Source organism: Bison bison, unplaced genomic scaffold (assembly GCF_000754665.1).
Source record: "Bison bison bison isolate TAMUID 2011002044 unplaced genomic scaffold, Bison_UMD1.0 scf7180017864469, whole genome shotgun sequence".
NCBI lineage: Eukaryota > Metazoa > Chordata > Mammalia > Artiodactyla > Bovidae > Bison > Bison bison.
The window spans coordinates 6,354,817-6,368,307 of NW_011495030.1; the positions used below are offsets into that span (position 1 = coordinate 6,354,817).

General features: G+C 36.3%; 1 protein-coding gene across 1 annotated transcript in view; it reads right to left on the minus strand.

The window, feature by feature from the left end:
• The window catches only part of KIAA0020 (KIAA0020 ortholog), a 41,579-nt gene that overhangs the window by 14,209 nt on the left and 13,879 nt on the right, over nucleotides 1–13,491 (minus strand). The window contains exons 6-13 of the mRNA XM_010860694.1: nucleotides 13,342–13,435; nucleotides 13,024–13,090; nucleotides 11,700–11,874; nucleotides 10,645–10,748; nucleotides 9,422–9,500; nucleotides 6,476–6,574; nucleotides 5,335–5,388; nucleotides 2,472–2,552 (exon numbers count right to left, since the gene is read on the minus strand). Coding sequence (XP_010858996.1) covers nucleotides 2,472–2,552; nucleotides 5,335–5,388; nucleotides 6,476–6,574; nucleotides 9,422–9,500; nucleotides 10,645–10,748; nucleotides 11,700–11,874; nucleotides 13,024–13,090; nucleotides 13,342–13,435 — 753 coding nt within the window. The remainder of the gene's footprint in view (nucleotides 1–2,471; nucleotides 2,553–5,334; nucleotides 5,389–6,475; nucleotides 6,575–9,421; nucleotides 9,501–10,644; nucleotides 10,749–11,699; nucleotides 11,875–13,023; nucleotides 13,091–13,341; nucleotides 13,436–13,491) is intronic.

The following is a 13,491-nucleotide window of genomic DNA, read 5'->3' on the forward strand; positions in this document are numbered from 1 at the left end:
ATGCTACAGAGACCAGATTTAGGCCCACAAATCCTAAAATAATTACTATCTGGCCATTTACTAAAAAAGTTTGTTGACCCCGATGATGAGTGACAAATACAATGCCAAAGGAAAGAGCAAGTTGCAGGAGAAAGCACACATCTCTTATACAGAATTTGTAAACATGTAAATACTGTAAACATTTACATATAGCAAAAGGATAAGGGAATGCATGCCAATAGTAAGTACCAATCCATCAGAACAGATATGAGAGGATGGGAAGGGGGGTGGTGTATATATAGATTATATTAAAAAAAAAAAAAAGAGGACACAAGGGTCTTGAACTTCAACTCTATTTGCCAAGTTTTACTTCTGCATGCCCAATCAGTCGGGAGGCTGGGTGTTCACTGTTATTTTCCTTTATACCTAACTGTACAGCATTTTAGAGATAATACATGTAAAAGTATGCATCAATATTTATTCACTCTCGAAGAGCAACTGGTCAGTGTACTTACTTCCTTTCGAGAGACTCACTGCTCTCAAAGCAGCTGCACCACACCAACAATTCCAGGATTGGATTTTTAAGTCTGCTTATTTTGGAAAGCAAAATAGGTGGGAAACAGTGAGTATCCATTTTGAAAGGTGAGGGCTCAGCTGACCAGGCTGTGATTTCAACCTGCCATTTCAGAAGTCTGGTTACCCTAAACAGAATGCTTAGCAACACTAAGCTTTCCTGGGTATTTTTAAAAAGCACTGCATACTGCCACAGGTTTTGTGGTGGATGGGCGGGGGAAATGCAAGCACAATTAGCATTCCAGAATTTTATCGCTAGCTACAGAGTTTAATGATACACAGAACCCAGTGAGCATTTGTCAGCTAGAGGCAGGACATCAGCAAATGAGGCCATTTTCAGCGTAAGCTACCATAAGTATGAGAAAGTCACTAGGAATGTGGGTTAAACAGTTGTGGGAATCAAGCTGGTAAGCACAAGGAATTAACACTGCTTCAACAGCAACTGTAAGTGGGATAAATCTTTGGAAAAAAATAATCTAGCAGACAATCGTGGCAAATTCTGAAGGAAGCTGGGTTTCTCTTAAAATCCATTTGGAACAGTTATGCAAATTTTAGTTGTCATGAAAATATTAAACAAAAGCCAAGTGTTCAATAGCCCAGTCTGTTTCCATTTTCATGAAACAACTTTATTCATTAGCCAATCTATGGCCTCACATTTCTGTCACTGGAATGAAAAACAAGCATTATTGATTGGAGTCAAAAGGGTAATAAAGTCACAAGGAACGTGTCAAAATACTCAGTTAGTGACATGAAAGTCTTGCCAACTTGTTTCTTCCCACAATCCTATTCCAGAGAAAGTCATCACAATCCTAAAACAGTCAAGGGAAAAGCTGGAAAATGACAGCAAGGGCATGAGAAATTCACACACTGGGACGTACAGCTGGCTTCTAAGAGAACAAATCTCCTGCCGCCCCTTCACTAGTTGGGATACTCTCCCTGATCACCCAGCTCCACTGGTCCAGACAGGACTGAGAGAGGCCTCAGCACCACCACAGCCAACAGGGCAGTCCTCTTTCTGAACATTCACATGCTGCTCCCTGCAGAGAGTGTGGAAGCAGCTTCTGTCACTGAGATGTCTGCAATGACCCCATCTATGTCTAACACCCTTCAGATGAACAACTGGTGTCTATACATATGCGGCTTTAAAACCCTTCCCTTATCCCTTCCCCTACAACCTGTATCACACGCCCAACACCACTTGTCCGCTAGAAATAAAGGAAGGAAAAATAAAAGCAGATCACAGGATCAGAAGTCAGAAAAGTGGGCAGTAATTAAAGAACGAAGAAAATTATTTTATAATGTAGTTTCTATATTGGTGCAGGGTTTGTTTTTTTTTTTTTTAAAGAGAATATTCAGTTTTTCAGAGGTCAAATTTAGTCAGGACAATGTATTGATAAGGCAGGACAGATGTATTGATAAGCTATGCAGAGGTAGTTTCTCCAAAGGGCGAGAGAAAAAGGTCGTGGATATCTTCTGCCTGGGGGGACGTAAGTTCCTGAATAACTGAAGAATTACTATGTAAATAAATTTCTGATCAAATCTAAACACTGCATTGCTGATTTTTCATTTACTATGGGGTTGGCCAGAAAGTTCATTAGAGTTTTTCCGTAGTATTGTATGGAAAAACCAAAACGAACTTTTTGGCCAACCCCAAATCATATGGTCTAAGAAGTCATGCTATTCTAATTTAAGCAGTCTTTTACATGTTTAAAGCAATATTTATTAGTAATATCAAGTAACAAGATTATGGTTTGTATAGGAATAAAGCAACCCTCCAAATTAGGCTTAATTAAAGCAACTAAAAAATAACAAATACTGACAGAAAGCACACTTTACACATCTATGTGTGAAATCAAACTTAAATGTTAAAAAATGATATATCCATTTAACTTAAATTCAAGACCATGCAAATTACTTACTGATATGATTATCTGTTTCACAAGCTTCGTATCATCAATACAATCAAAGGCTGCCAGTAAAACCAAGTGGGAATATTGGCCCTGTTGGAATTAGAAACCAATAAAAGTTAAAAGATACACAGATTCTCCCTTTTCTTTCACCCATGGAGTTATTTTATTAAGGTTATCAACCTGACAACTTATCCAGCATAATAGAAATGGGATAGATAAAAGTCCCTCAAAGAAACGTGCTCTCTTATCAGGACCTAGTTAATTACATTCTAGGTTGAGTAACAAAAAGAAAGAAACAGAGGAGCACATTCTTCAGTATCAAATAGCTGAGACTCATTTTTGAAACTAACCAGATACCTCTTAAAAATAGGTATCCTGTTAATGAATAGCTACTTTAAGATTAAATTCAAAAGAAAATTACAGTCAAAGTGGGAGGAAAAAAAGGAATATAAAATAATACATTAAACTATGTATAGCATTTCAATTATGAAAATAAAAATAAAATAATATATATATAAAATATACATAATACACACAAAAAAAATCCTGGAAGGAAAAATCCTGTCACCTTTGGGTTGAAGGATTACAAATGATTTTTCACTTTCTTTTGAAAAATTACACAATTGCTTTAAAATAATCTTATATAATAAAAATAGAAACACCAAAAAAAACTAGAAGAATATACTTATATACTGCATATGAGAATAAGATGAAGTGAATTGCTTTTAAAAACTATAGCAGCACGAGAGTACATAAATATACATTAGGACTTTCACAACTGTCACTCTTTAAATAACAGAATTATTTTCATAATGCTGACAGTGTTCCAAAGATTTAAAGAATTTCTACTTTATGTTAAAGAAGAGTTTTCAAAGCTTGTGGCATATTTCTTTTCTATCCCAGATGATGATATAAATTTTTTTTAACTCTAGAGGTATTTGACTTTTGCTACCAACCAATGGATTTCTCTGGCGATATATAGATATATAGAGAGAGAAATAAAATGACCCCTGAGATGAATTAAGTGAAGGAAACAAAGTAGAGAACACTGTGCTTATAGTACACAACCACCGGTTTTCTGGTTCTTTAAGTCCCACACACGGAAGTGAATGCAGTGCAAAATATCACTGGGTGAATACAGAAGATGGAACAGAATTTAAGTGAGAAACAGACAATTCCACAATTATAGCTCTAAGTTTTATGACACTTCCTCAGCAACTGACAGAAGTAGACAGTGATAAATAAGTCAGCAAAAACATCCATGATCTGAAAACACTACCAATCATTTTGATCTAACTGACATTTATAGAGGACTATAGCCACACATTCTTTTCAAGACATTAAGACAGACCATATGCTGGGCCATAAGTCATAAATTTTAAAAGACTGAAACAATACAGAGTATATCCTAATATATGGAAATTAAACACTTCCAAATAACCCAGAGACCAAACCCATGGACAGTATTAGCTTATCTCACCTCCTTAGAAGCAACTCCTTAAGATAAAACAGGCACTGCATTGCTAATTTATTAACTTTGCAATGCCTTGTGGGGATTTGGTTCTCCAAAGAAAAATTATTGTTGATATAACAAAATTGGAAAAAAATCTAACTTTATTACTGAAGACTTTTAATATCTTTCATAACTTTCTCTTTTGATGTCATTTTATTTTTAAATTTTTATTTTATATTGGAGTACAATCGATTTACAATGTTGTGTTAGTTTCAGCCGTAGAGCAAAGTGATTCAGTTATATATATACATGGAGTTCTCTGTGCTACACTGTAGATCTTTGTCGTTTATTCACTGTCTATATAGTAGTGTGCATATGTTAATCCCAAAATCCTAATTTATCCACCCCTCCCAAATAAGGGAACTTTCCAGTAACATTCTATTTTTATTCATTTCTAAATCAAAATATTCAAATTAAAATGCCCCATACAAAAAGATTTAATGATGAATCATAAAAAATTCTCATACTTTGAAAACAACTCATTAGAGAATCTCTTACTCCATTTTGTTCCAGGCAAGTTGGCTGCCTTCTCCATGGTTTTATACTCTCTTCCTAGTCTAGAACCCTACAGAAGATGACAGGTATGTATATAATCTCAGAGCTCTAATTTATCTGAGTTTGAATTATCATTTACTATATCAAGTATTCATTAGATGCCAATAGTGCTTACTGGAATTTTTTATAGGGAAAAGTTGTTGATATCACTCATTTTTAGTTCACCTGCAAATTAGAAGCTATAAAACATAATATAAAAAATAATTAAAAATTGAAAATTAATGCCTATTACTACATATATTTTAGAATTACTATGGAAAATGACTTAGTTTATTTAAATACAGAGATATTATTTTTTGAGGTAATTATTTCCTTAGAAGAAACACATTTTATATCCTCTAATTTCATTTGAAAAGCTGTTAAAACATCTCCAAAAGGTTTCAAAGAATGAAAAAAAAAAAAAGATTTCAAAGAATTATAAAACTTAGAACTAAAATTTTCTTTGACCATACTAAAGATTTAATTGAAGAAAAAAGAGAGACAAGTTTCACTTTCTGTTATGTTTTTGATGATAATGAAAACAGGTAATAAGTTTCTGAAGTGCAGTTTCCCTAAAGACTAAATATTAAGGTCTTCAAAATTATCTAATAAAAATGGAAAACTGCCAAAGTACAATGTCAAATGAAAAACAAACTCATTTTGTATAAATTTAATAATATGTAAAAATACATGTATATGCATATATTTAGATTATAATGAAATAAAATAACAAGTAATTTTCTTGATAATTTTCTAAATTTTTCTAATTTCCTATAATTTTATTATTCAAAAGTATTAAAAGAAATATGCAGTTTTTATACTTACATTAGCCACCTTTTCAATGTAAGTCTTCATTGTTTTCACAATCACTTTTCTGTCCTTAAAAAAGAAAAATTGTCTCAATGAACTTACAGTTACAGATTTAGTTATAGCTAGCTATAGATTAAGGTATTTCGTAGTTAGAAATTTTATATAATCCTAAACTTCCACTGGAGTGGCATACTTTTCATTAGTGAAAACAGTTATTTAGCCAGAACAAAAAAATGCAATATACTATAAGAATTCCTCTCAGAGCTACTATAATCTTAGACTTCTTTGTGACATTCCATTGAGACATAAATATGGAAGCATGAAATTATCAGCTGCAAGGCAAGCCTGGTAAAACTACTTTCCTTTATACTAAAAACTGAGATCCCTCTTCCAATATCTGAGCTGTCTTCAAATGCATAAAAGTCAAGCATACAGATGGCATTCAATACATTATTTATTGAATAGAAATTAAATTTGTATTAAAAACTGGACAAAGTACAACTGTCCTTTAAAGGAGAATATACCAATTAAGGAAATGAGGATCATTTCTATTAAGCTTCTATAATTAATATGGATCTGTAGCATTTCCCTCAAAGTACTTGAGATCCAGAGGAGCAATGCATGGCTGTACATTTTCTTTTCTTTCCTCTTCCTTCCCAGCACTAAAATCATTAAATAAGGAATCAAAGAAACTGACAGGTATCAAAACTTTTAAAAACCCGAACATAAACACTGTTTGGGCTTCCCTGATGGCTCAGTGGTAAAGAAACTGCCTGCAACGCAGGAGACACAGGTTCAATCCCTGGTCGGGAAGATCCCCTGGAGAAAGAAATGGCAACTCACTCCAGTATTCTTGCCTAGAGAATCCCTTGGACAGAGAAGCCTGGCGAGCTATAATCCACTGGGTCACAAAAGAATTGGATGCGACTTAGCAACTAAACAACAAATACTGTGTTTATCTGCTTGACAGATCCCTTCCCATACAATGGCAACACAAGGTTTTCAAACTTGAAGACTCCAGCAGAGAAGCAACAAGAAGCTCAAAGAGGAGCTGGTTTCTCTGAGGCCTTGAGGTACAACTTTGCAAAGACAATGCTGTGCACAACAGGGCAAGACCCCAAGGAGACTGAAAATGCAATTCCTGACTGACCCTTACCTTGGGCGTGCCATGCCAGAGGCAGTGCATGGCCACTCTGGCACCATCGTGCGTGTGTGCCAGGTACACCACTGCTTCTCGGATGGCTTCAATCATTTCCTGGGGAATAAATGCAGTCAGGGCTTTGGTTTACTCTTTCTTTTTGCTTTTCACAGTCTGTCTAGTAAGGAGCAGTAATGCACAGAGAATGAAAGGCAGAGAGTATAGGTAGCAAACAACTTAAATTTTAATTTTGTTGACAGGCATGCATATATATAACTGCTTCCTAGAAACATTCTTTTTCTTTCAAACGCAGTAAACATTGCCCACAGGCAATTTCTATTAAAATACCTAAGTTTCATCAAAGTCTATTCAGAAAAGTATGTATACAGTGGACCCCTGAGTGTGATTTGAAGAAGGTTCACTTACACATGAATTTTTTTCACTAATATGTACTACAGCACTATACCATCTGCAGTTGGGTAAATCCCCATCCCTGATAGGGTAGGGATGATTACAGGTGGGTTTCTGACTGAGGACAGAGGACAGGAGTGTCAGTACCCCTAACTCCCATACTGTTCAAGGGTTAACTGTATATGTATAGTATATTCTCAATGACTTTTCAAGAAAAAAGAAATCTAAGAACTGGCTGTGGTATAAGAAGAGAGCTTTTAACTTAAAAAGCCAGATAAATAAAACGTTCTTCCAAAAAAGTCAAAATAATAATTTTGTCTGAAAACATTTTTCTTTTTTTAGTTTATCAATGGATTACCTCTGGAAATCACATTAATAATTCACCATCAAAACACTTAAGTAACATTTCTCTTAAGAAAAATTAATCTCTATATTGACATTTAGACTAGGCCTTCACTTAAATAGATGGGGAAACAGTGGAAACAGTGTCAGACTTTATTTTTGGGGGCTCCAAAATTCCTGCAGATGGTGACTGCAGCCATGAAATTAAAAGACGTTTACTCCTTGGAAGAAAAGTTATGACCAACCTAAATAGCATATTGAGAAGCAGAAATATTACTTTGCCAACAAAGGTCCATCTAGTCAAGGCTATGGTTTTTCCTGTGGTCATGTATGGATGTGAGAGTTGGACTATAAAGAAAGCTGGGCGCCGAAGAATTGATGCTTTTGAACTGTGGTGTTGGAGAAGACTCTTGAGAGTCCCTTGGACTACAAGGAGATCCAACCAGTCCATTCTGAAGGAGATCAGCCCTGGGATTTCTTTGGAAGGAATGATGCTAAAGCTGAAACTCCAGTACTTTGGCCACCTCATGAGAAGAATTAACTCATTGGAAAAGACTCTGATGCTGGGAGGGATTGGGGGCAGGAGGAGAAGGGGACGACAGAGGATGAGATGGCTGGATGGCATCACTGACTCGATGGATGTGAGTCTGAGTGAACTCCGGGAGTTGGTGATGGACAGGGAGGCCTGGCGTGCTGCGATTCATGGGCTTGCAAAGAGTCGGACACGACTGAGCGACTGAACTGAACTGACCTTTTAGTAAAACCCAGTCATTAATTACCTTTTAGTAAAACCCAGTCATTAAAGTATTATGAGGTAATTTTAGCTATTTTTAGTCTTTATTTTCTGTTTTCAATGTATGCATATATTTTGTAATTATATTTGGAAGACAAGCATATAGGACAAGATGAGTTCTGCCAGCTAACAGCTGCCAGGCCAGTTTAATCCATTCCCAATTTTAAAAATTTATATTAAATAAATACAAAGTCTCCTGCCAGGAAGGAGAAAAGTAGCCTATTTTTATCAATAAGGAACAAAAAATTCCACTTATAACTATCTTACAACCCTTTTCAAGAGTACAGCTTTCAGCTTACATATCTAAACTTATGAATCTCTTCAAAGCTATCCAGTTGGGGAGTTACACATATGTTACACATATATTCCAATCATGCTTCTTTCATCTCCAAAGGTTTTTCTTTGTTTTTTTTTAAATCTCTCTATTGAAAATGCCCCAGGGCCCACAAAGATTTGTCTGTTTACTTTATATTCACACTAAGTTCCCAATGATTTTTTTTGCTATTACTAAAACACATTCAACACTAAAGATAAACACTTTATGGAATATATTAAAATGATCATTTTCTCAGTTCTGAAAATAAAGTCCTGCCTCAGAAAATCCAGAACTATGAGATACTGTGCAGGAAACGAGAGCTCTTCTCCAAAGAGAAGCAGCAACTGCTACGTTCACTAAACTACGTGCTTAGATAGGTGGCTACACTTGGAAAACGAATTTGCATGTCAATTTTGAGAGGGTCAAAATTCCTATGTATGTTCAATCTGGCATATTTGTAAAAAAAAAATGTCAATCTCATTATTTGGTTATTGCTTATTATTAGAATGAGAACAAACGGACAATGAATTCACAGTATGATGAAGCAAGCAAAATTCAAGGGACTAAATGAATTCTCATCTATAGTCCCATCATTGACTTGAAGGGCAGTGCAATTTACCTTCACTCTCATATAAGGTCCAGTCTTTCACGGTCCATTTAGTTTTACCTAAGTATCCTCCAGTCACCTTTTAACACCGATATAATTTCTTTTTCATTTTTTTTGGTATCAATAAAGGTGAATTTCAAACTCCTTGAATGCTGAATATTCCTCCATGTGTTAGTTAATTTTCTGATTATGTTAAGCTAAAGTATACTCTCCAGATTGTAATTAAAATATGAAAATTCAATGGAACTGATAAAACTATGGTCAGGTCTACTGTCTTTCTAGCAAAAGTCTAAATGGAATTTAGTCTAAATTCCATAGACTAAAAAGTCTAAATGGAAGAAGTAGACTTCTTCAAAGGAAGTAGAGAGCATTATATTTTCTAAATACGGAAACAATTCTTTAAAAATTTCAAAAACCAATATACATGAAAGAAGTATTTCACATTTTTACACAGCACTCAATGTTTCAGTTTAAAAACTAAAACCAAGAACTTACTGATCTTAGCTTTGGGGGTGCATAGGTGAAAAAGTCCAAAAATACTTTATGTACCAGTGAGTGCTTAATCACAGCTTCTCTGAAAACAAAAAAAAAAAAAAAAAAAACGGTCAGAAATGGTAGTATAATAATACAGAGATAGGTAACTTTGGTTGTCCTAAGATAATCAAAACAACTGAAATGGTTTTAGCAAATGTTATTTGTCATAAAAAGACTACCTTCAGCAACACCAAGACTTGAAAAAAAACTTTCAGACCTATAAAAATATTAGTGCCATCTACAACCAAGACCAGAATACAAATTTCTAGTACCTAAACAGCAAATATGAAATTATTATTCAAAACACACTCAATTTTCTTCAATAAAGCCATTAACTTTCTTTTACCCAACAATGGACACGTGATTAGAAATCCACATGTGGACTACATTTTAATGGCTATTTTCTTTTTGTCATGCGTCCTTTATAATGTACCCGTTTAATAAAAACATTTCCTCAGTTAAAACCTAAACAGATCAAAGTGAAAGTGAAGTCACTCAGTCGTGTCCGACTCTTTGCGACCCCATGGACTGTAGCCTACCAGGCTCTCTGTCCATGGGATTTTCCAGGTAATAGTACTTAAGTGGATTGCCATTTCCTTCTCCAGGGGATCTTCCTGACCCAGGGATTGAACCTAGGTCTCCCGCATTGTAGACAGACGCTTTACCGCCTGAGCCAGCAATTGCAACAACACCTAATTGATCCAAGCCTCCTAGCGTGACACATGATGAATTCAGATGTACAGTGTAGGTTAATGATCAGGCACCAAATTTAAATTCACATGGAATTTTCAAGTAGAAGGCAAAAATAAGCTGCTTTTAATGGCAAAGCACTGTTCTGAGCGCTTTAGAAATATTAACTCGTTTAATTTTCATAAAACTCTATGAAATAAACACTATTATTATAATTATCTGGATAGGGAAACTGAGGCACAGAGAAGTTAAGTTGCCCAAGGGCACAGAGTCAGTAATGGAGGAAAGCACCAGGATTCACAACCCAGAAGTCTGGTTTCAGAGCAACGCCCTAATGCCAAGTAGGCCACATGCATGGACTTTTAAGTCTCACAATCTAATTTATATAGTAGACCGTAACTGGCAAACTATTCACCTTTCCTATGCAAAGGCTACATAAAACTTTCCCCTTTCAAATGCTATTTGTTAATAAAACACAAAAAAAATTTTCTTACTTTTGGGCCATTGGAGTTAGAATCTGTTTCATTTCATCCATGATAAGCTCTAATTTTTCTGGCTGTACCTGTAATACTTTGTCCAGAGTTGGGTGATCTGCTGACTGCAACAGAAGAAAAATCAAGCCCCTCTAAATTTGATCACGTTTCTCCAACTTTAGACCAAAGAAAATCAATTAGAGTCATTTTACATAAACTTAAATTTTTAGATTTCCCATATTTACATAATAAAAGCACCTCTGTGGATATATTCAGAGTAATTCCTGATTACCTAATTCTCATTTGATGTACACCATTGTACTTTCAGGCTAAACAACCAACCAAATCAAAAGCTAGCCAGTAAAGACCTGCCAAGCACTTAACAAGTGCCTATTCACAAGACCAAGTAGTCAGTTAACAAAGTCTTGCCACCATGTGTTCTGTGATTAGCTGGATATTCCTAGAGTGACTGTGACAAAGGAGCACTAAGTTCAAGCCAGGAGCGGAACCTGACTAGCAGAAGCAACCCAGGAACCAATCCATCTCCCCTGAGATAAATGTGTGTACTTGTGTCTAAGGTCTGAACTAGATCCCTTAACTGTCCTAGTCCCACTACTAGCCTTGTAGTACACCCAGGGTTGGGTCTCTCCACTCTGCGTCCTCTCCACGTAGGACCCAGAGAAGGGTCAGCCACAGCCAACAGGGAGCTCGATGCCCTTCAACCAGGGCTGGTTAGCGGGTGTTTACAAAGCTCCATTAAGAATCTTCCTAGGTCTATCTGACTACTGTAGCAACAGAAGTATTGAAGCAGTACACAAGAGGACTTGCAAAGGAGTAATGCAAGCAGTTTTAATTTATAGGGGATTTAAAGATAGTGCTCAGGGAAAGAGAAATTTAAGTATGATCCCTTGCTCAATACACCAGAGACAAAATAGTCCAAGAGGATAAAGGCTAGGAGACAGTCTCTTAAAAGAACAACCAAAGGAAAAATACATTCTGAATACAGGGCACTGGAAGGTAAGGAACAGCACAAAGGAAAAGTAAATCTCGAGGAAAAAACTGTCTTGAAGCATCACCTTGTAAAGCTGGAACGTGTTCCCATAGAGTTCCTCCGTCAGCATGTTCCTCTGCTCCAGGATGGCTTTGTCATTGTAGGCGTACTCCACAATGGCGGACGCTTCCGCGTGCCGCAGGAGCTTCCTCACGTGGCCCTTAAAGCTTTGTATTATCTCTGCGATCTGTGCTTTACTCCTAAATCCGATGTGACCACAGGAAAAGTAAGTGATACAAGGAGAAAGCTGGGTGGTGACAAAACACACACACTTCTCCTGAGACCCCTCATCACTGTGTGTGTGGAAGTGACTACCCCAGAGAAATGCTGTGAGAAGGAAAACCAAATTGCCCTGTATTTCTACCTTGTATTTCCTTGCTTTTTTTCTTCTTTTTGGCCATGCTGTGCAGCTTATGGGAATCTTAGTTCTCCAACCAGGGATTGAACCCAGGCCCTCAGAAGTGAAAGCATGGAATCCTAACCACTGGACCACCAGCAAATTTTCTCTGTGACTTGAGGCGCAGCCTGCCTAGGTTTGAAACCTGGCTCCGCTGACCAGCTCAGACTGCCTGAGCAAGATATTTAACTGCTCTGTGCTTCAGCTTCTTCAGTCATAAAATGGAAAGAATAAGGTTACTGTGAGGATAAATGAGTTAAGGTACACTGAGAACTGTAAGCAGCACATAGTAAGTGCTCCATAAATGTCCGTTCCCATCAGGAAGCTGTTTAGCTTGAAAGAAGTTGGGTAGAAGGAGAAAAGGAGAAGGTAAAAGTCAAAGTGCAGGATAATATGAATAAAATATATCCCAGGATTCTCTTTTAAAACAGGACTTAATCACAAGTATTTCTATTCTATCCTAAAATAATCAAGAGGCCAATAATTCCAGTCAGGAATACAGTTTTTAGGAATTTGCCAGCTGTACTGTTTGGTTGTTGGTTAGCACATTTTGGCACATTATTATACTTGGGAGGGCAAGACGAGTATTAATCCCACCTGGTTTAGGAAATCCTCCTATCTTGCCATTTCCTAACCCACTCACCCTGGTTTGGTCTACTCACCTGCCCCTCCCACCACTCCAACCTCTAAATAACTTGTGACGAATTACAAGTTCATTGTAACCATTTCTCTTCTTCCAGGACTTCAAGATACACTTGTAAGATCAATGAAGGCAATACTACTTTTACATTTTTTCAATAACTGTTTTTTAAGACCATATTCCTTGCAAACATTACCAGCATCTGCTTAAGGCTACTATCATGGTCACAGATTTTTAAGAAACATTTGCACACAATACGTTCTCCAAATCTTAAAAAACTAATTAAAATATTTTATAAATAAAACAACTCACCCATACATGAGAAACTTCTTAACAATATTTCTGGAATATTTAGCTTTACTTAACTCAACCAAATCACCTGAAAAACAAAATACATTACAATGATTGGGTAACCTCCAGAAACAAGGAGAGAACTGAACGCACAATCCTGGGAACACAAACAAATCGCTCCCTATTTGTCCCAGGCAAAAAACACACAAAAACAGAAAAGGTCCTGCCGAGGACACTCTGCTATTCCTCAACAGAATTCTTTTTCAACACAGTGTTGGGTATTTCAAGAGAAAACAAGCAACTTTATACCAATGATTACAAAATACATATAAGAAATACCTCGCAATTCTTCAAAAGCCTGTTTCCTTTGCTCTTCATTGCCGAACTGAATGTAACACTGGATCACTCGAGTTGAATCGTGTGCAAATGCAATCTGTAGGAAAACAGTTGGGGCCTTTAGACAAAATCTCCCTGAAAATGTATGTTTCT